This window comes from Pteropus medius, unplaced genomic scaffold (genome assembly GCF_902729225.1).
Source record: "Pteropus medius unplaced genomic scaffold, Ma_sr-lr_union100, whole genome shotgun sequence".
NCBI lineage: Eukaryota > Metazoa > Chordata > Mammalia > Chiroptera > Pteropodidae > Pteropus > Pteropus medius.
In genome coordinates, this window is record NW_024342474.1 from 5,825,645 (window position 1) to 5,849,682 (window position 24,038).

General features: G+C 37.0%; 2 protein-coding genes and 2 pseudogenes across 7 annotated transcripts; 1 reads left to right on the plus strand and 3 right to left on the minus strand.

Annotated features, from left to right (window-relative positions):
• Window positions 1-3,091: 3,091 nt before the first annotated feature.
• On the minus strand, window positions 3,092-3,412 carry LOC120604862 (alpha carbonic anhydrase 8-like). The gene has a single exon (XM_039865588.1). It carries the CDS (start codon window positions 3,410-3,412, stop codon window positions 3,092-3,094), a length of 321 nt encoding a protein of 106 aa, XP_039721522.1.
• Window positions 3,351-24,002, plus strand: RXYLT1 (ribitol xylosyltransferase 1). Of its 6 annotated transcripts, none has more exons than XR_005653481.1 (7): window positions 3,351-3,686; window positions 4,573-4,728; window positions 9,453-9,555; window positions 16,433-16,747; window positions 18,657-18,827; window positions 22,418-22,579; window positions 23,415-24,002. XR_005653481.1 is itself a non-coding variant. In XM_039865892.1 (7 exons), exons 1-6 carry the CDS (start codon window positions 3,518-3,520, stop codon window positions 22,521-22,523), a joined length of 1,020 nt encoding a protein of 339 aa, XP_039721826.1. In that variant the 5' UTR covers window positions 3,351-3,517; the 3' UTR covers window positions 22,524-22,567; window positions 23,415-24,002. The 6 variants fall into 6 exon arrangements, 5 of the variants coding, with proteins under 5 accessions (XP_039721826.1, XP_039721825.1, XP_039721824.1 ...); XM_039865892.1 differs by having other exon boundaries at window positions 22,418-22,567; XM_039865891.1 differs by lacking the exon at window positions 23,415-24,002 and adding an exon at window positions 21,741-22,154 and having other exon boundaries at window positions 22,418-22,507.
• On the minus strand, window positions 6,338-6,580 carry LOC120605004 (metallothionein-2-like; annotated as a pseudogene).
• Window positions 15,772-16,026, minus strand: LOC120605003 (protein transport protein Sec61 subunit gamma-like; annotated as a pseudogene).
• Window positions 24,003-24,038: the final 36 nt, after the last annotated feature.

Genomic DNA, 24,038 nt, shown 5'->3' on the forward strand with positions numbered 1-24,038 from the left:
AATAAAAGATATGCAAACTTAATAAATAAAATTATAAAGCTGTATCAAAAACATTAATTTAGACCATAATGGTATCTTACTATCCATTTCCTTCTGTGCTTCATTTTTGTCACTCAATATTATATTTTTTTCTATTTTCACTGACGTGTATATCAGGAGTTATGCCCTGGAGGATATCACACATGGCCACATGGAGACAAACACAGTATTGCTTGTATAGAATTAAATTTGGCACAATTTAAATGCTCATAAATAGATGTATAAAAAGTCAGTTATCCCAAAATTATTCTATAAGTACAATAAAATTTCAATTATAATTCAAGAGGGTGTTTTAGTGAAATTTGACAAGCTAATTCTAAAATGAATAGGGAAATGCAAAGGGCCAAGTATAGACAAGACAGCTTTTAAAGAAAAGAATACATTAGGGAGACAGGCCCTTCTAAATATAAAGACTTATTATAAAGCTACAGTAACTGAGACTGTCAGTGAATAGTAACTGAGATAGTTACAGTTATAGTAAGTGACATCAGAAAGGCAGAGAAATCAGAACTAGATCCGCACATACAAGGAAGCCTCATGTCAGCAGAGAAGGCGCTGTAAACCAGTCATTAAAGGACCATCTATTGATAATTGTTTCTGAGATAAATTGCAATACACATAGAGGGGCAGTCTTAATATTGGGACATGTCCATCCTATCCAAATTATTCTATAAATTCAATGCAATTTTAATTAAGATTTTAGCAGGATTATCGAGGTGAGTTTTCTTAACGTATAGATATATATATGCATGTGCACACACACACATCAAAGTATAAGGGAAAAGATGGATAAATGTAGCTATATTAAAACTTAGAATGTCTTTACAATAAAATATAATAAAATCGAATGTAAAATATAATGAATAGAAAACTATAAAACGTGAACAATTTACAGAAGAGGAAAGCAAAAGAAAAAAGCAATAAATATAATAAAAGGTATTTAACCTCATTGTTAACCAGGAAAATGATAATTAAAATAACAGGATAGCATTTCAATCATCACATTGGTAAAATTAAAAAGCCAAATCAAATCTTTACCACTTGGTAATTAAAATATCATACATACTCACCACAATCACTATATATTACATACAAAGCCCAAATAGCAAACAGTTAAAACACTGCACTTATGGAATATAACCAGTGCTGTAGAGGTAAATTAATAGGTTTCCCTGATTTTATTATTTGAAATGAATGATAAAAATATTTTAACTAACCTTCTAATTGAAGAAGGTAGGAAAAAGGTCAAACAGGAAAATAGAAGGAGAAAAATAATTAAAATAATGCACAATCTAGTAATTGCAAAATAGAAAAACAGGACTGATAAGTAAATTCAAAGATGTTTGGAAGGGGAGGGGAAAACAAATAATAAACTTAAATATAAAATCTGAAAAATAATATAAAAGAAAAAACGAAAAATTAAATTAGGAATGAAAGAAGAGATAGATCTAAATATTCTTGAATCCCCACTATTCAGGCAATCCCAAAAGAAGTAAATCGTTCTCTTGGAAAATTAAAATTGCCAAAACAGATTTAAGAACTATTACAAACATGAATAAACTTATGAAATGTTACTAAAGATTGCCTCCAAAAATAGTTGTAAAGCCAGAGAATACTACTGGGAAGGCCAAACTGTCAAGTACTAAGTATTTTCTATGCTATATAAACACCTCTAGGGCCTAAGAAAAGTTGGAATGCTGTCCAATCCATTTGAGGTAGCTAGCAATAACCCTAGTATAAAACGAACATAGCCGCGTTTATAAAAATAAAAGTAAATCTCAGACTACCAAATGTGCAATATTAATTATAGATCGTTACATGGACAACCCTTTCTAGAAATATCTTAACAAAGGGTTTGAAACAAAGACTTCTGGCCGAGCTGTGAAAAATTCCTCAAAATAATTAATACATTTCTTGAGTATTACTGAAAACCTGAAAAACTTAGGGGAGAATTTTGGCCAGGTATCACAAGAAATTTGTACTTGTAGACTTCTAAGAATAAACGTGTACTATTTTCAGGCAGTTAACTGCCAGCATTAAGGCATTAGGGCTTATCAATATCAAATCTTAATGATTAATAGTTTTTCCTTTTACAAACAAAGAAGAAAATTTCACCAAATATGATCTGAGTTCGTTATTAGTATCTGATATGGTTAAGCAAAAACAACAACGACAAAAAAAAACAGGATGAGATGAGGTGCAAGGACACAGCTACTATAACATAAAGAACACTGAACTGAGAACAGACACAGGGATTCTAGTCCCAGCTCAGCTACTAACAGTACATAATTGCAGTAAAGTCACCTCAACTATCTGGACCTAAATTTCCTTCAGGTCAAAAAATTCTATTTTTCAAATTATCTATGATGTCACTTTGGAAGACAGACCTGACCCCACGAGCATAAAATTCAGAAAGATAAGTTTTTGCTAATGCAGGGATGGAAACTTAATCCAAAAACATTGAGGACGTTGCATTGGCGTAGAGTTGAATCAGGGCACAGCAACTGAAGGCTCCGAAGGCCTACTCCACACTCGCGTGCTATAAGCACTCTGGCTGCCAAGACTACCAGACAAGTTGAAGAGCAATACTGGACACAACTGACAAAAAATTGTAGCCCAGTTTCTCAAGGCTTGACAACATTCAATTTTATAGCCTCTATCTGACAAAAGACTGCATGCCTGTGTGCATTCAAGCCACATTATAGTAACGAAACAATATTATCGTAAAGTATATGTATCGTAAAGTTCACCATTCTAACCATTTCTAAATACACCATTGAGTGGCCTTTACCACATTCACAATGTTTGCCACTCTCACCGCTTAATTTTTTTTCACGGACATTCACAATTCATTCATCTGTAAATGTAGCAGGCCCTATGCTAAACTCCGGGGAGTACGTGTTAAACAAAACTTGACATGATCAATGCCTTCGTGCGTCCTTCATGGACCACGGAGTGTGTTTTGTTTAGTGTTTACGGTCAGTAACGCGAAGTCTTTATGTACATGGGAAGTAGGGCAAGGTTGACATGGGCAGTGGCTACACTGCAGAAGTCAGGGAGCAGCGCCGGGAACCGGCGGACTTCCAACGCCCACTTCCAGAATCAGAGGAAAGCGAGATGTCAAAGCAGGAGAAGGCGCCGGGCCTGTGGAAAGGCGGGTCGTGGCGGCTGCGAGAGGGGCGTGGGAGACGCTGAGGGCGGGGCATGGGCGGGGCTTGAGCAGGGCTCGGGCGGGGACGCTCGGGGGCTGTGGGCGGGGCCTGAGCAGGGCTCGGGCGGGGACGCTCGGGGGCTGAGGGCGGGCCCTGGGGCGGGGCCTGGGCGGGGCAGAAGACCCGCCTGCCAGGCGAGTTCTGGTGACTCCCTGCGCCATGGCCCGGGCCTACACCGGAGGCCGCCGGGGCCGCGGCGCTGAGTGGCGGCGTCTCCTTCAGCCCCGCTCCTAGGCGGCCGTAGCCGGACGGGAAGCCTAAGTGGGATGCGGCTGACGCGGAAACGACTCTGCTCTTTTCTCATCGCCCTGTACTGCCTTTTCTCCCTGTACGCCGCCTACCACGTCTTTTTCGGGCGCCGCCGCCAGACGTCGGCCGCGTCCTTGCGGGGCCTCCGGAAGGGGGCGGCCCCGGCGCGGGACAGGCGTGGCCGAGGTAGGACACGGCTTGGCGGCCTCAGAGCCCGGCCGCGCACCTCCACGCGGAGTTGCGGGGACCTGGCGAAGCCAACCGCGCGGCAGGGGAATCTGGCTCGGATCTGGGGTAGCGCGCGGACCCTGCGGTGCGCTTTTGCTCCGCCTGCTCGCTTTAACCTGCTCTGGGCTAGGGATTGGAGGGCGTACCAATGCTTTGATCCTCTTCCGCATCCGCACACCATCCCCACTTCCTACCCCCAAAACTGACAGGCATGCACACCTTTAAAACTTGTCTTAAATATCTAAGACGTCACAAAATGCCACAGATTCTCGGGAATGCCGCTGAGTTTAAGACATCCATTTCCATATTGAAACAGTCTTCTTTAATCATTCAGTGAGTTCCGAAGTTCAAGACCCTTTACCTCCAAGTCCTGGTCCCTGATCCTGTCTTTTGACCTATGTCAAGATCGGATTCAGGCTCACGGTTCCTTTTCTGCAGAATTTTGCACAATGGTTTCTAAAATTGTTGGACATTACATTCTGAAATCAAGTTTTTATGTTTAGGTTACGTGTATACACAGTCTATTAAAAAATTGCGAAAGTTAAACTTGTAAAGTGATACGTATTATCCAGTTATTTTAGAAGGTTTTTAGTTTGGGAGATAATTTTGTTTTGTGTTAAGGTCTCTAAGATCTTTCAGAGAAAAGGTTTAATAAAAATTAGATTCCGATTTCCTTTTTTTTCTAATGTGTGTTTAACCCGTTCAAATTCAAGTGCTTTACCTCTTTGAAAAATTGAAGTTAGGATGAAACTAGAACTCCCTAACATCTAATTTAAATGTCTTGAATTTATCTACAACTTCAGCTCTACCTTACTGATAAACACTGTTACTCTTTTTAAAACAGTACAGTCTTCTTTGGGAAGTGAAGAATGGAATCCTTGGGAAGGAGATGAAAAATATGAACAACAACACAGATTTAAAACAAGCCTTCAAATAGTGAATAAATCTACAAAAGGGAAAACAGACTTCCAAGTACAAATCTGGGGCAAAGCCGCCATTGGTAAGTTAATGTGTAGAACTAAGACATGTAAAAAGCATCACAAAATGTACTTTATTAATATTAAACTCAATTCATTTTAATACAATTATAGTTTATTTCATCATTTAAGGTATCATAATGCATTTTTTAAATTTTTTAAAATATTTTTTCTTCTTTCTGTTAGTCAACATCCATGCAAATACACATGCACACACATATTCTATTGTTGGTCTTTAGCTGAGCACAGCTTTATTTGTAGATGAAAAGAGTAGGTTGTGTAGGCATTATAGTTCAATGCCTGTGTCAACCGAAGTTTCATAAATTTACGTTTATTGGATAATTGATACACAAGTATAAGATGTGGCCCCTGCTCTTGATTGACAAACAAGTTTGAGAAACACGAACTAAATAAAGTTAAGCAAGGTTTTTTATTGATTTCTCAGAGCCTTTAATAGGCCAGTATTCATCGTCAGTGTCCAAGAAGGGGATATAGTATGTAGTTGATTAAATTTGATAGCCCACAAAAGCGTTTTGCTTGGTATCACGAAAGCCTAGCATTCTAAGTTATATGTTATGCCCAATTAGAGAATGGAACCCTCAATTTTTAAAAGAATAGGAAAAAATTTAGTGAATTAAAAAGGGCTTTATTTAGCCTTTAAACATGAGTTGGGTTTATATGTACTGTAAGGGATATATGTAGAAAGTACCAGATGAGAGGAGAGGAAAGAGAGTATTAAGCCTGCCCGTGTTGTTTCATAAATTCGTTTACACTTGGATGCAAATATACATCCTTGAAGGTTACTACTGACCTTAAATTCCAACTACCCAGATCCAGGCCTCCAACTGTCAAGTTCTAACAATTTTTTTCCTTAGTTTCCTCTAATATTAATTTCTTTCAAATTACCATTTTCCATTCTAGTTTTTAATTAAATCTATATTTTAACAGGTTTTTATATTTCCAGGCTTTTATTTTTTAATTCAGTAAGCACAGAGTGGCCAGATGAGTTTTATCAAACACTACTTTCATCAACCTGTTCCCCAGGTACAGTCATAGTACACCAATTACAGACATTCCCATTTAAAAAGGGAAAAAATGGAAGTAAAATTGAGTTACTGGTCCAAGCAAATTTGAAATCCAACCAGGCAAACTTCATTAGGTTTTAAGGCCTGGGAATAATCTGTGGCTTGAAGCTTTTCTTCTGGCCTTTCAGCTCTGCCCTTGGGAGTCATTCTTCCTATTTCATGAAGGATATCATGTGTTTTCAGATCATAGTTTTATCAACCTGTTTCCTGCAGATAGGATTTTGGGAATACAACAGCCTCCTTTCATTTCAACCTCTTAGTCCCTTTTAGTCCAAACTGGCAGTGTTTTTGCTGATACCACATTCTCAAGAACCTTGCAGGTCTCTTGTGTATGTCATGAGTATTCACTACATCAGACAAGAGCTCTTTCACAGGTCTTTCCTGAATAATCCCATCTCTGTTTCTGGCTTCTGCTGAGATTACTGAAAGAGATCCGTAAACTACATATCTAATATCTTCAAAGAGCCCTCTATGTGGCAATATTATGATTTTAATCAACAATTTTTATTATCCTTCATATATTTCATAGAAAAGAGAATGTGGCACATGTGGGTCAGGGTAGGACGAAAAAAATGCAGGTTTGAACACGTTGCTCGATTTACATTGAGCAAGCTCTCTCTGACATCAAGCACAGCAGTTGCACTTGTCCAATGCTCATTTGCATACACAGCCCTGGAGCACAGCCCACCAGGCAGTTCCTCTTCCAAGAAGTACATTTACAGTCTTTGCATTTATAGGATCCAGTGCAGCTGCATGTTTCACCAATGGGGCAGGAGCAATTAGAGTCCATTTCAAGCAGAGATGAGGCAGGAGATCTAAAGCAAGAGGCAAAGAGACACTTGTGCTGGTGTAGCATGTGGTCAACATTATGATCTTTCTATCCTTCTGAGGCCAAAGGATATTCAGTCACATCCTTGGCCTTCTCTCCACAGCATGCTTTCCTGACAGCGAATCTAAATTTTCACCTTTTTTGCATTTGGAATAGGCCAAGAATTACCCAAATCATCAAGTACTGATTCCTTTTTACTTTGTAGCTATTTCCTTTATCTCTGTCTTTCCTCTCATGTTTTACTATAATCAGCAAGAAGAAACCAGGCCAGAGCTTCAACACTTTTCTTGGAAATCTGTTCAGCTAAATATCCAAGTTTATTGTTTACTAGTTCTGCTTTCCACATAACTGCACGACACAATTCAGCTAAGCTTTCTGCTGCTGTACAGTAGCGCACCACTTAACAGGGATAACCTTCTGCAAAGTGTGTCATTAGGCACTTTCATCCTTATGCGAACGTCATAGAGTGTACTTATGCAAACCCAGATGGTATAACCTACTACTGTACATGTATGTGCTATGCTTTACGTGACTAGCAGCACAGTAGATTTGTTTACACCAACATCACCATAAACACGTGAGTAATACGTTGTACTCTGACTTTACAACATCACTAGGCATAGGAATTTTTCAGCCCATTACAAATATCTTATGGAACCAGTGTCACATATGTGATCCATTGTGGACTGAAACGTGTGATGCATGACTGTATAATAAGGATCGCCTTTTCTTCAGTTTCTAATAACGTTACTCATTTCTTGAGCCTTCACCAGCAATACTTTTAACATTCATATTTCTACCAACAGTCTGCTTATGATTTAGATATTCTCTAAGATGATAGAGGTTTTTTCCTACTGTGCTCCCAACTTTCTTCTGAGTTCTCACTAGTTGAATCATTAATATTTATATTTTGACCTACAACTTGTTCAAGGCAACCTAGGCCTTTTTTTAATTATACTCCTCAAAATTCTTCCATCTCCTTTCCATTAACTAATTCCAAAGCCACTTCCAGAATTTTAAATACTTGTTACATTAGTATTCTATTTTCAGGTACAATAATTTATAACTATATAATCCAGTAGTTTCCTATAGGTGCTATAACCTATTACAAAAATTTAATGGCTTAAAACAGCATAAATTTATTATCTTATATTTCTGAAGGCAGAAGTCTAAAATATGTCCAGAAGGCTGTATTCTTTTTGGAGCCTCTAGAGGAGAATCTGTTTCCTTGCCTTTTACAACTTCTAAAGGCCACCACATTTCTTGACTCATGGCCCCACATCGCTCTGACCTCTGCTTCCACCCTCAAGTCTCCTCCCTCCTCTGACCCTCCTGCCTTCCTCTCCTGAGGACCCTTGTGACTACATAGGGCCCATCCAGATAAGCTAGGATAATCTTCCCACCTCAGCAGCCTTAATTTAATCACGTCAGAAGTCTCTTTTGCCATGTAATGTAACATATTCACAGGTTCTTGAGATTACATCCTTGGACATTTTGGTGAGGGTGGCGGGGAGCAGGATTACTCAGCCTATCACAATTAGAAAGCTCTATCTGATTGGCCAAGTCTTTAAACATGTTTGTTGTTGTTGTTGTTTTTTATGTAGATCCTTTAGTTTTAATGAAAATGAAACAAAACTCATTTTTCAGTGTAACTAAAATAAGGCTCCCAGGTTACCTCATTGTCTCCAGATTTCCTCATTGTATTACACTGCTCTCCTCTACTCTCAGAGCTTTCATTCAGTTGAAATCATGATAAAATATCAGAGGCTGCCCTAAGGAGAAAAGAATCAATGTTATTTGCCTGCAAAGGACATCATGCAGTGAAGGATGTATGTTCAAGTGAGGAGGACGTATTATCTCCTTGACATGTTGAGAGTATGTGTGTGTGTGTGTACACACATGAGCTTTCCTGGTTGTGTTTGGCACAAAATGGTGAATCCTCCCAGATATAATATAGAAACAGTTCTATTCATGTACAACAGGTCCTCCTAACAAATGCAATGTTGCCTCATTATAATATTGATGAGATGCCATAGGAACTTAACTCTTTTTTTCCCTCCTCTTTAATTCCCCCCTACACTTCCACCCCTGACCTATGGATGTTGCCATTTCCCCTTACGAACTGGATCTCTGAAGGCGGAGCAGCATCTCCTCCTACACACTCCCAGAGTGCACCCGGGGCCTGGGGCCTGGGGCCATGTGCCCCCCGGGGCACTGGCACTGACACTGGCACTCGGGGGACCTGGCGCACACTAGGCGGGTGGGGGTGCCTGGCGCACACTCAGGGTATGGTCCATGGCTCCACTTGGTGGGGCTCGAACCTAGGACCTTCTGCATATAAAGCAGATGTGCTAACCAGTACACTATGGAGCCACCCCCACTTAATTCTTGTTGATATCAATTAGCCCATGGTAAAATTGGTTTTGTTATACATTGGTTCACTTAAAGTTGCAGAACCTATCAAGGACATTAAGTGAGAACTTTCTATAGTAATTTACATGGTGCTATAACACATTTCTAGGTAAAATAGGTAGTAAAGGTCCAGTGATAATTACAGTTATCTCAAATTTAGAGTAAGAGAGGTTATTGTCTTTAACCCATATTTTGTCACTTTTTACACTGACAACCTCTGAGTTCTGTTTCTCTTATAGTAGCTGCCATACTGTTGACTTTGAGCTATTACTCATTAGCCCTGCCTGCCAAGCGGTCAACGAGGGGGGAAAAAAATCTGGTTTCCTAGTCAAATGGTATAAAAGAACAGAACTTAAACTCATCCCACACACCAGATTAGACAAGACAGTAAATGGTTTTGTTTTTCTTTTTTAATTACCAGGTTTGTATCTCTGGGAGCATATTTTTGAAGGTTTACTTGATCCCACTGATGTGACTGCTCAGTGGAGAGAAGGAAATTCAATTGTGGAAAGAACACATTACAGGTATTAATTGTATAACACTAACCTTTGATGTGTTGCCACTCAATGTTTTATGTAAATACTGGAAGAAAACTATGAGGAAAATATATTCATAGAAAATATTTCCACTTCAACTAGTGAAGAATAGAGAAATAAATCTAATGAATATGTATTCGTAGTTAAAGCTTACCTTGAACATTTTCTTACAAAATTTGAGTGCAAAATATTACTTTTTTTAACAATATGTCTTTCATTTTTATCAAAACATTTCTGATTCTATGGAAAAATTCATGTTCCACATCTTGTAACATTTAATTGTTGATGAGTATTGAACATTTCATACTTTGGATGAATAATATGTAAATTTAAAAGCATTTTCATTTTTTTTTCATATAATAGTTTTGTTCACGTATTTTTATAATAGGTGGTATCAAAGCTTGCTATGAATTTTGGATTATTTATTTGTTAGAACATTTTATATATGAGTTCTATCATAATTTCATAGTATAGGTTCCCATTTTACTGCAGTACTCAGAAATCTTTTTTTAGATTTAATAAAACCAATATATTACTAAGACTTTTTTGAGCCTTTATTTTTATAAAACTTTTATCAATGGCTGCATATTTTCTAAAGGTTTTTCATAAATAGAATTAAGATTTTCTTTAGAAAAATCATGATCATTTTATCATATGAAAGCTATTTTCTATTAGATTTTGCTTTTTCTTGAAATAATTATTTTCAAATGCTTATTTCATGTAACAATTATATTATTAGGGAGAAAAATGTGAACCAAAGATTCTGGTTTGTATTAGGATTCCATTTCTTATAGAAATCAAGAGGAAAAGTTATAGTTAATCTCAATTCTATTTGAATTTTCAATGCTTCTTTAATTTTTTATTTACTTTATATGCACTAAGTAAGCAATTTTATTGCATGAATCTTTTCAAAGTAATCTTTCTTGAAAAATAAACAGGTTTTTCAAAATGTCATTGGTAATGATTATTTTTCTTTTCATCCCTAAGCTTCTGTAGATCTAATCCCATTCAAGAGCTTATATATAGTCCCAAACTTACAACAGTTGGATTTGGGTATTCGAAAGTAAATGTATATTATGCATATAAATCTAATAGTTTGGTATTTAAAAAGTAAATGTGTTGTGGTTATTGGTCTATTACTTCCACCCATGGAATTTTCAGAAAAATTCTTAAAAATTCATAGAGAATTTAGTGTATACTGTTACTATAATGATCTCAAAGGATTTGAGCAAACAGCATTAATTCTCAAACAAAAATCTTCCCTTCTGAAATTTTTACCTGAGATTTTATAAATTATGATCAAATAGCAATGCTTTTTTAGGATTTAAAAGAACTATGTATTCATAGAAGTTCACAGTTGTGGCAGGTGTTTTTAAACATTAAAATTTAGGCTCTAGAAAAGTAGTATACCTAATTTATTTATCCAAAATCAATAACTTCTTTGGAATTGCAAGTTTTGAGTTAAATTGAGCTACATGAGTACTAATTTCAATGTTTTAACGCTTTCATCCTTATTTAACCAAAAGTGAATCAGAAGTAATAGGTTACCTTGAAGAAAGGGAAAGAATTTCTAAGTACTATCGGGATACTTGTAAATAAATATAAATAAATTTGTTTAAATAAACCTTCTAGTTTACAAAGAACTTATATCATTTACTTTTAGCCTCAACAACAATTCTGAAGCAGAAGTAGAAAGGATATAATTAGTGTTCCAGGGTTGATCAGGCTCATGAATGCTGATTCTTATCAACACCTAGACCCAAAGAATGCAATCCAGAATACCAAGTAAATAACTCAGAATGGAACTAGGACTGTCAGTCAGTCCACCGGCTTGTTTTGACTTGACCAGGACATTATTTGCATATAGGCAGGCTACAGTTGATACCCAGTTATTTGAGGGTTGTTTGATTAAATATGGAATCAAAGTATAGGATTTAACTATGTATAGTATTCCCAAACTCTGTGTGTTTTAGAAGGAAATAAATGGCTCATCGTTCACCACTGAACCAGTAACATATACAGTCTATATGCTCAGGATATGAATACATTAATACCTGTGGGGCACATTGAACTGAGTCAGCCTAATTAAGCCCTGCCACCTCTGGGAAGTGTAGCAGTGTGACTGGGTTGTTAAGATCACAGACTGCAGCCAAAATATTTCAGTTCAAAGTTCAGCTTTACCTCTTATTAGCTGTCTGACCGTGGGCAAGTTTCTTATCCTCTCTGTACTTGGATTTCCTTAAGTTTAAAATAAGGCAAATAGTAGTTTCTATTTCATTGGATTGTTTTGAAGATTAAATGCATTAATAGCTGTATAGTGCTTAGTCTCTGGCACATAATAATCACTATAGAAGTTATTGTTATTAGTTTTATTATTTTTACTATTGCTTAAATAGGTACTGCAACATCTCCCTACCTTTCAGTTTTCCTCTTTCTGTGTTTCCATTGTTGCCTAAAACTCCATCATGTATCTCCCCACAAATACCTTGTTGATATATTGTTTATGTTAATATGTTGAAGTAGGTTACAGGCTAGCCTGGGATCTATTCTGTCTTTTGAAGGAACTTAGCCAGTCTCTACTCACATCCATCATATGTTGATTTAGGGTTTGATTTCATAGGGCAACTTTATTTTAAATTTCTTAGGAGGAATCTTACTTCTGGTCATTGTGGCCTTTGCTCATCCCCAAAGACTAACTTCAGAATCCTATAATTTCCATGTGCAGTCATTATCATAAGATAAATAAACATCTGCTCATTTGATAAGACAAAAACAAGATGCTAACTCATTGTTACCAACATTCAATTACAGTATTTTCAAAGAGTATCCGCCACATATGAAAAAATTTAACTTCTAAAGATATGACTACTGTAAAAAGTTAGCTCACTACTTATCACAGTAAGTGTAAGCTTTCATAGATAATAGTTACACTACATTTAAGTCAAATAGTGGATCATAGATCAGTGCAGGTCTCAAAATTTTTGTTACACAACAAAAGCAATATAGTTAATTTTTCACAATGCCCATTCTCCCACTCCAGCCAAGCTAGTGTGAGAATGGGAGTGTTCTATCATCAACACTGAATTAGAAAGGGGTGGAGCCTTGTCAGTAATGCTGGCCACAAAAGCGGGGTGAACTGGAGTAGCTATCTAAATGTAAGGGCTGCTCATGAGTTTGGTATACCTATTTTATAAAACTGAATTTTCTAAAACTCTTAACCAAAAATGATACAGAATTCAATGTCTAAGAGCCATATGGACTGTTTAGCCTGGGCACTTATTCTTTATCAAGGCATTTGCCATACTCTTAACTGGCAAATTAGTAATCCGTAACTCATTAAATATAATAATGGTACATATAGAGTATTGGTTCAGTAGTACTTGCTGAATTTAGAAAAAAATGAAAGAGTAATTATATTGGAGTCTAAAAATATATATTATTTTCACACTCAGCTTAGAACTCAGTATTTGAATAATTTCTCTGGGCTTTCTAAGTATGAAAATACTTATGAGGAGAAAAACTTTTAACTTAGCCAAACAGAAAAAGAATAAGTACAGGAAATTAGAAGTTCTAACTATATATGCTAAGAAAGCTAGAAGAGTAAATCACCATTTTAAAATTCAGTATATGAGCTCCTTAAATATGTTTATTCTTCAGTTAATAGAATTTTTTATTGATACTTGACTAATAACCTTAAGAAACTAAAGTGTACCTTGCATCATGCATAAATATGCTATAATATCTCATACATAAGCCCTACTTTAGTAAATGTATAGCTGGAAAGTTATTAAATTTAACTTTTGTAACTTGATTTGTATTTTATATGCAATAGGAGAACTTAAATTTGTAGAGCAAATAGGTCCCTTAAAGAGAATTACTGCTTATTCATTCAAGATTTACTGAGTGCCTACTAGTTAGTTCATACTAAGCTCTGAGGATTTCAAAGTGAATAAAATACTTTTCCCTAACCTCAGGGAGTTCACACACTAGTGGTTGAGACAAACACTAGTAATAATTTTCATACCCTATATAAAGCATAATGATAAGGATTTGCATACTCTACCATGTTAGTTAGGGAAATACTGAGAAAAGGCAACTAGTCCAATCTGAGTAGAGTTGAGAATATGGAGACTGTGAAGAAAGGCTTTCTAGAGGAGGTGATAGCTGAACTGGATCTTAAAAAGATTAGTAGGATTTCACAAAGCAAGGAGAAGAGAGATTATATTCTCAGCAGAGGTGACATCAGGGACTGAGAACTGAGAAGCAGTTTGGTTTGTGCAAACCATTCAGAATCCTTAGAGCATGAAGATGGGGTACGGTAAGTGAGATTGGGAGTGCAAGGCAAGGGCCAGATCATGGTGAACCTCATGTGTGACACATTAAGGCTCTTGGCCTTTATTCTTGGTCAGTGAAAAGCATTAAATATGATCAAGCAAGATAGTGATATTGTGTAGATTTCTTTACTAGCCATGTAGAAAAATGGTTTGAAGGAGACAACTGGATATGGGAAATAAGTATCAAGCAGAGAGATGTGTAACTAAGGGATGAAATAGAGAAGTGGTGATGAGGTCAGAGCCAGGAACAAATTTAAGAAATATTTTCAGGCAAAATTATCAGAATTTAGGGATTATTAGATGTGAGCATGAGAGTAAGAAATGAATCTGACAAGTCCTTGGTTTCTAACTCGCATGACAGGGTAGCCTGTGTGCGATCAAGAGAAAATACAGAAATAGGAGCATGTTTGTCCACTTTTTTCTAGCCCACTGCACAATACCTGTCTGGCCCCTTCTTTCTCAGCAGACAACCCTGCCTATTTCCTCAAGAAAATTAAGCAGATCCATAATTATTTCCCTTAACTAGCTCCTCTAACATTTACCTGCACAATCTCTCTCTCTGATTCCTTGCCTAACCTCTCATTCTTTAGCTCTCCAACAATGAATCAATGTCCATGGTTCAAGATTCACTCCCTCCACCTGTGCATCCCTTCTGCCTCTTCCAAGACCTTGCTCAATTACTTCCTTGCTCTCTTTTATCTTCAACTTTCACTCATTGCTTTCTCACCTTCTCATCTGAACTTTCAAAAGAGTTATCTGCACTCACTATCACCACTTTTTTATTTACTTTGCAAGACACTGCAGTTCGACTAACACACCTCCCAACGCACACAACTATCGGAATCTTACAGGATTATATTTTTATCCCTAAAGTTTCTTTATGTAGATCTGTGCTTCCCAGACTGTGTACTGAGGCACCCTGGGGCCTGATAAACTCTCCTGATAAAAATATTTTTAGGCACATTCATGTCTTACCTAGTTAAAAATCAAAATGAAATATTATTAGATAATTGTCAGTGTTATCCATAGTAAAATGTTTGTCTTTAAAAAAGTAACAAAATTTGTATGGTACTCTTTAAAATAGTTTGGGCACATGATCTGAATTGGCTTAATGTCAAATAACTAAGTTTAAGTCCCAACTCTGTCATTTTTTATCTAGTGTCTGCTAGCTTTATGCAAGTCATACAACCTTTCTCAAGGTTTTCGTTTCTTCATAAAATTGACCTATGGTAGGGAAAGAGGACTGTGGAGGAGTTCTCGTGCTCTAGGGATGATAGTTGCTTATAATTCCAAAGGAGAGTATTCATATGCTACCACTAATAAATATTTTAAATCTATCATAATGATCATCATCATTTCTAAAGAGTTTTCTTGTCCCTCTGATTCTGTAGGTTGTCTTAAATTACCAGTTGAACACTGAATCATTGGCCGTCTCCAGTGCTAGGTCCTGTGCAAGGCAACCTGAAAACAGTTCTGATCCTTGTAGGTTATTATCATTATAGAATAATGTCATAGAATTTATGTAGTGTATATACACACAAAGTATATATTTGTTTGTTTGTTTGTTTGTTTGCAGTATTTCACTATGCCCTTTAATTTCTTGTATAAACCAAAATCAAGGATGGAAGGAAGAAAAGAAGGGAGAGAGGGTGGGGAGAAGGAGCCCAGTATTTCCTATCATTAAAATTTTATAGATGTCTGTGATGGAAAAAATGTTTATTTTGAAATTATTTTAATTTAGAAATAGAAAACATCTTAGAAGAAAAAAATGAGAGAAAAACAAAATAGGCAAACTTTTACTTCATGAGCTTCTCAAATCCTCACTTATCCACCAATCCCCAAGATGAGAAACCCTCCTCTAACATGGTATTCACCCACCAACAATGATGTTATTAATAGGGATATGGATCGATTTCACAAAAAGCCAATAAATCCCATTATAGCAAATCCTGTTCCTGCTGCCATGGCAATCTTATGGATTCTTTTCTATCAGATTTGGTGCATCTTTTTAACCAGCCAAATTGATTCCTTCACAAACTGCTGACTTGACTCAACAAACTGCATTACCTGATCCATGATGCTGCCCGCCGACACCTGAAGTGCCAGGGACACATGCCTATCTAGGTTTTTTTTTAACTAATACCTCTGTTATTTGTTAACTCTCTTATTTGTTAACCACCTTTCCAGTATGAACTACACAGAGTTTTACACTATTCATCTGTATTTGTTTGCTTAACAGCTCAAATTTTAGCCACTAGTTATTTTGAATGTGGTTAAAAAAAGCTACCATATGTCTGATTATCGTATTCAGGTTGATCTATCACCAAAGCTTCCCATTAATCTACAGTGATGCCCCATCATCCAAACTTCTTCAAAATAACTTGTATTATAGAAATCATGTTTCTAGAAAGAACATGGATTAAACCTTCTTGGAGATTTTATATGAAATGATTAAAAACTTCTAGTGCCAAATACCTTTACACTTTTTTTGTCTGTCTCTTGTTTTGTTTTTGTTGTTTTGTTTTTAACAGCTTCATCACTGGTCCGGCTGTAGTCCCAGGGTACTTCTCCGTTGATGTGAATAATGTAGTACTCATTTTAAATGGAAGAGAAAAAGCAAAGGTCTTTTATGCCACCCAGTGGTTACTTTACGCAAAAAATTTAGTACAAACTCAAAAGCTCCAGCATCTTGCTGTTGTTTTGCTTGGAAATGAACATTGTAATAATGATTGGATAAACCAATTCCTCAAAAGAAATGGAGGGTTTGTGGAGCTGCTTTTCATAATATATGATAGCCCCTGGATTAACAACATGGACGTTTTTCAATGGCCTTTAGGAGTAGCAACGTAAGTACAAAATATTATACACATTTTTAGACTCTAAGACCTAAATTTCAGAATCAGGAAGATTGTGTTTTAAATCTGCAGTAAATGTAGTTCTTTTGAGATCATTGAGACTACATACAGTCTTTCCCACGGGCAAAAATATGGTTGGTCTCATGCTTAAGTAACAGTAATGATGTTTTTAGAGTTTTTAACCTTTTATTAGGAGAGCAGATGAATTACTTTTTTTGTCTTTTAAAACCCCAAGGCATAGGATGAATTTTTAAGTTTATCAGGAATGCCTTAAAGCTATGTTTAGCATAGGATGGCAGACAAACAAATCTTAAAACAATTATTGTAGAATCTCTATAATTAATAATGTTTAAAAAAAGAAGAAAACCTTTCTTTAAAGACAATATTAAATCAGGAACACACATGCTCAGATCTGCCACTAAGACTGGTTGAATTTGTACAAATTTCTATTAAAAAAAAGGAATTAATAACATTTTCTCAAATGATATATATATAGTCTTTCTATAAAATGGAAACCTTATGTTTTATCTTTCTGTTAATAGAGGGTTTTTAATTAAGAGTAAGTTGGCTTTAAGATGAGTTGCCACTAATACATAAACTTCCTAATGGCAGGCATTTTTGCCTCTTTTCGTTTACTATTCTATCTGCAGAGCCTAAAACAGTGGCTGCACAGAGTAGGCACTCTAAATAATTGTTGAATGGATGATTTATGAAAAAGCTCACTAACATGATGTTTGAATCAGATAGTTATTATTCATTATTTTATAACTGGTTATGATGTGTGATGTTAGGCTGCTGCCCAGTTGACTATACAGATATCACCAGAGAAGCACATTAATAAGACATATTCCTTGGCCACTGTAGTATTCTGATTCAGCAGGTTCAGGATAGGGCCAGACGAAAAGGTTTATATTAGATATAGCAAGGTTTAAGACCTCTGAAAAATCTATCCCTATATTTGTAAAATGTTTTGAAACCAAAAAAATTACTTTTTCACAGTAATACTTCATAACCTATTAATACAGTATAGGATGGAACCTCTGTGCAATTCTGGTATTGTTGGACTAGGCCAATATCTCTGTTATAGATCAGTAGTTCTCAACTAGGGGAAGTTTTGACCCTTAGAAGACATTTTTGGGGGATTGTTATAAGTGGAGAGAGGAGAGGCAATATATCTTATAGATAGAGACCAGGGATGCTGCTAAGTATCCTACAATGTAGAGAACAACCTCCGTGAAAAAGAACTATCTGGTCCAAAATGACAGTAACACCAAGGTTGAGAAAACTTATTATGAAATAACTGTTATTTATATAAAGATTTGCTGTTATGTGAAGGTTGTATTTCAGACACACAGTTCGATTTGTTATTTCCAAATGCCCATAAGAATAGGCTGGTAGCAACAAGCTTCTTCTGTATGGCACACAAGGTTGGTTGGTTGGTTGGTTTTAATCCACTTGAAAAGCCTTTGGAATTGGAGTTCTTTACTATAGCAATACGTGTTCTGTAACCTTTCCATCACCTGGCTAAAACATTGATTAAATCACGATCATTATGAATGTTGAGGATTATTTAAACTTTGAAGGTCTTGAATTCAGCCTGCCTTACAACTACAGGTATCTAATAAAAGTTGAAGAATATGAAAAAGCATTTAGGAACATAATCTCTATAGCAATTTTAAAAAAAAAAAAATCAATGTGAGAATCTTTTTTTTTTTTTTTTTTTTTTTTTTAGCTCAGATTCAGTGACTTTTCCAAAGACATCATGGAAAATTACAATTTGGGGTTTACGAAGTCACATTTTAAATCTCTTCTTTCTATATCATTATGCTAAGATGGGTTATGGAAGTTTTCCCAGTCCCATTGTCATATATTGTTAACTCACATGTATTTGTTTTTATAGATATAGAAATTTTCCTGTGGTGGAAGCAAGTTGGTCAATGCTGCATAATGAAAGGCCCTACTTATGTAATTTCTTAGGAACCGTTTATGAAAATTCATCTAGACAAGAACTAATGAACATTTTGAAACAAGAGGGGATTGATAAGCTTTGTTTGGTTTCAGTAAGAGAACAGTAAGTTCTATATTTACTTGATTCATCCATTTTGTTCTCCAATCCGAGAGTCGCTTTATGTGGCAGCACAGGTTTCCAAAGAGACACTGTTAACTCCAGTTATACCAGTCTTTCTTCAGAAGATAGGTTGATAATTAAAGCTGTGGACAACTTGGGTTGTATACATTTAAAACAGGGAGATGCTCCAAAAGCTATAATCCATCTTGAAGGAAAACACTATTAACTGTCATATACAAATGTCAATTGCTCGGATTCCCACAGTAATATTTATTAGTCAGACTTGAAACACAGGAGGTTGTAAATATGTCAGTATTGCCTTAGGCTCACCTCTGAGATGTTCTACGGATCAGTTCAGTGTTCCAAGGCTAGCATGGCGTACCCTTCACACTTTCAGGAACCTGACATCACCATGCGGAGTCATGTGTTGTTCTTTGAATTCCCAGATCTAACATAGGACCTTGCATACAGTAGGCAAGGATAAATCGATAGCGGATGGATGGACAGACAGACGGACGGATGGATGGATGGATTTAATAGGGTGACTTTCTTTCATTTTTTAACATGGTAATCATGAAACAAGTGTTTGTGGAATGAAAGAAAATTTTAGAACCACTCATTTTGTTTTTAAATAGTGTTTTGTGTGTATGAAGCAGAATCAACAGAGAACGAATGCCTAAAAAATGTCCTTCTAGATCTAGAGGTGTATTCATTGTAGCAGATACTCTCTTCTAGAAAGCTTAACTCCCAACTCTATTATTTCTATAACTATATTATATCTATTTGGTCAACAAATATTTATCAAGTAACTTTGCCAAAAAATGTTTTAGCCACGAGGGATATAGCAGTGAACAAAGTAGTCATAAGTCCATGCTCTCTTAGAACTGAAATGGCTTATTGGAGGAGACAAATCAGTAAAATATATTGTGTCAGAAGACATTAAATGCCATGTGAAAAAAATGAGCAGAGGAGTGATGTAAAGGGGACTAGAGTTCAGGAGTGGGGCATTTTGCTGTTTTAGAATGGCCAAGAAAAGCACTAGTAACAATCTTACCTCCAAGCGCAGGCCTGAAGAAGATGCAGGCACGAGCTCGTGTCTGTCTGGGACAAGAGTAGCCCAGGTGCAGGGAAGGGCAAATGCAAAGCGCCTAAGCCAGAAGCGTGCTTACCGTGGCTGAAGAACAACAAGGGGCAGTGTGCCTGGGCCGAAATGGGTGAGGGCAGTGTAAAATGACAGTTTATTGTGGGACTAGAATTATTCTTGTAATTCTAACCATACCATTGGACCAAGAGGTCGAGTGTCATCCTTGCTTCTCATTGCTACTTCCAGACCATTCTCCCTCTTAGCTCCATAAAACCTCCAATATTGAATCTTACTATACTAGCAGACAAAACCATCCATTACTCTTCCTCTTCGAAGTTGTATTTCGACCCTTGGGTTTATCTCCTAAACTCTTTGAAGAGTTTCATTCCTTGCACACTCTCACATTCTGACATTACTCCGGTCTCGTTTTCGGTGTTTTCCAACTCTACATAGATGGTCCTTCCATCACCTTGGTCTAACAGTTCCTTTACTTCCTCTCCTCCAGTGATCTGATCTTCACTTGACCTTAACTATTCACTATCATGGTTATTTCCTAAACCTTATTAGTACACATACTGCTTCTCCATGATCTCAAGTTCCAGCATTTCCCTCTGTAACCACCACTTGCTGTCATTCCAGCTCATTCCCTGTAATAATCTCGCACAATTTAGCTGGGACTTAGAACCCATTGGTCCTACTACTTCTTCATTGTTCTTGCTTACCTCATATCTTTACTTTCTCTTTACCCTATTTAAATTTCATAGTCATGACTGGAGATACATTCAGCTCCCTATTTTCCTAATCTAGGAAATCCTGATCCTGGTTAAATCCAGCTCTTACCTTACCAACCAAACACACTTGGAGAAAGGTGCCAATCAATCTCATTTTAAATATATGACCTTGACTCTCAAGTGCCCAACACTTCCCTTGTCCATGTGTTCTTCTGCTTTCCTAGAAGTCTGTATTATACCTTCTCTCTTTTGAACTGCTCTTACCTTATGGCCCTATATTGCTTATCTCACTGAGAACATAATAGTCAGGAGAGAACATCTAGCTTGCTTCTACCCTTGCCCCTGTACAGTCTGGCTCTTAATACAACAGCCAGATTGATTTTGATAAAATGTAGGTCAGGGCAGTCACCCCTCTGATCCAAACCCTGCATGACAGGATGCTCTGACCTCATCTTCTACACCTCTCCCCCCGAGTCATTCTGCTTCAGCCACCCTCGCTCTTTTTTGAATGTGCTAGGCCCATGCTGTCTCATGGCCTTTATGCATTCTCTGTACTCTGTTTTCCAAAAGTGAGAAATCTGCATGGTTCGCTCCCTCACCTCCAGCTCCATGCTCAGATACCCACCCCTGCAATGAGACATTCCCTGATCACCTATTTAAAATTGCAAGACTACCCCTTAGAAACTCCCTCCTCACTTGTGTGCTTTATTTTTCCTCACAGCACCTTCTAAATAATTTAATGACTTGATTACTACCTGTCTCCACCACTAGAACTAGAGTATAAGCTCCAGGAGGGCAGGAATTTGGAGGGCGAGGTAGAGAGAGAAGACCTGACACTCAGAAAAAATTGGCTGAATTAACATTCATTCAGAAATTTTATGGTGACCGCTGAGTTTTAAAAAATATGTAGCTGTAAAGTTTTCAAATTCTTAAATAGTTTCAAGAAATCTATTGGGGCAAGATTTTATTTATCTTTTCTGCCTCTCATCTCTATAATGGGTTTACCATTGCCTGTAACTGACATTAAAAAGTAAAATCTTACCTTTCACAAAAGATATGCTTAGTAAAGTGAAAACTACAGCTGTTTTTCTGATTTTCTAGATGGCAGCTTCAGGAAACAAATGAAAGCCTTAAGACTTATCAAGAAGCTTTGCTTCACAGTGACCTCACATTGTGCCCAGTAGGAGTAAACACAGAATGTTACAGAATATATGAGGCTTGCTCCTATGGCTCCATTCCTGTGGTCGAAGATGTAATGACAGCTGGCAGCTGTGGAAATACGTCCATTTACCATAGTGCTCCTCTGCAGTTGCTCAAGTCCATGGACGCTCCCTTTATTTTTATTAAGAACTGGAAGGAACTTCCTGCTGTTCTAGAAAAAGAGAAAACTATAATTTTACAAGAAAAGATTCAAAGAAGAAAAATGTTACTTCACTGGTATCAACACTTCAAAATAGAGCTGAAAATGAGATTTACTAATATTTTAAAAAGTTCATTTTTTAATGAACAGTAAAGGTTAACTATTATCTTTTTGATTTGGTTTTTTAAATCATTTCTAACACTGGGGTTTGTGTGTGTGTGTGTATTTGTGTTATTCTGTATTTATAAATGTTCTTTAAGGTACCCTTGTACACCCTAAATTATGTATGTCATGTTGACCAAGTGCTCCCTTGCTGGGCCGCTCCTGAATATGAAGCTAAAATGTTACTCAACTCACTTTTACCAAGTCGAATGATTCAACTTTTATCAACTCTTCTCACCCATTAAACCCACTTTAGGGAGGCAGCATTGTGTAGTGGAAAGACTGAGCTTTGGAGTCAGACAAAACCTAAACCTTGCCTCTGTACCTACTATCTGGGGACCTTGAGGAAGCAAGTCACTTAATTGCTCTGATTCTTGGTTTCTTTCTATGTAAAATGGAGATGATGGTACGTCACAGGGTAAGTTATAAATATGAAATGAAATAATATGTAAAGTAGACAATATATATAGTAAACTCTAAATAAATAGTAATTTCTAACTCGTTTTTCATTTTTTACTAGTTAATAGGGTTGAATTTAAATATTTTAACATGCTCATTTACATAATTTGGGAGTAATTATATGCCATGTTGGGAATATATGTGAACAAATCTTGTAGAGTTAGACTTTTAGATGACTCAAGATTTGTTGGATCATGTTGAGGTGAGTGCCTGATGCAGAATTTGGTTGTAATCTGTACAGAACATGGACTGGGTTCAGTCAGAGCCAGAAAATCAGTGCCTAAACTCAATAGAAGTGGTCACTGAAGGATGAAGTAAGACTAGCCAACTCAAAAGAGCACTTCACGCAAAGGCTGCCAGGTGCCCCTGGAGAGCAGTGTCTTTGATTAGGGCTGAGTGGTCTGTCTTCAAGTCCTTGGGGTCTTGAGAGGACGCACGGGAACTTGGGCTCAACCTATGACTTAACTTCTGTGATACCAGGGGATAAATATTGCTGTTAATGATGCTCTTTTGTCTCCAGGAGCTTTTTGTCTCCTCATTAAATGATTGGCCATAGGTATTCAACAGGTGTAAATTCTCCCATACTTTCTTGGACCTGGAGCTCGCACAGGGCTCCACAACATCAGAAGATATGGCAGCCTGGATGTAAAGAACCTTACCTTTGCATTGTATTGAAGACTCATGGTGCCTGCCACAACCTTATTTAATTCTAAGGAAACTGCTCTTGCTAAAGACACCATACTGAGGAAGCCATTTTATCCCATGTGTCTCCTCTCTTTTGTCTCCCACTTCAGGTGACAACTACGGACATTTTATTCAAGGACACCCTGTTGAAAGGCTTCCTGACAACTTTGAACATTGGTACCAAAAAACAATAACTGAGGCAAACAGCTAGTTCAAGGCCTTTGTGAACGAGAAAGTACTGAGAACCTGGGAGTTGACTGCACGAGCAGAAACTGAAAGTATGCAATGGAATGGGTGCCATGAGCTAGAGTCGGGGCCATGAGAGAAGCAAAGATGCTAAGAAAAACATCTGCCCAGAGCTGTTGCCATGGTTCCTGATGGGTTTCCAGCTCCAATTTCCACGAATATTGAGATTGCTTTTTTATTTTCCCATTGTATATCTGCAGAATTGTCTTCTTTCTTCAACCTTCATTGCCCCTGGTTACTTGAACTCACTTCCAAACCAAAAGAGCCTCCCCAAGACAATGGCCATATGCTTCAACCTTCAGAGTCCCCATTTTGTTTTTTCCTCGAACAGGAATGCTGCCAAGACCAAGGTGGTATCACAACACTCTTTTGACTGGGTTAAAGAAGTCTCTGTAGTATATTTTACCAACAAGACTGGGCTGCCGTAAAAATAAATGAATGAATGAATGAATAATAATAAATAAATAAATAAATAAATAAATAATAAA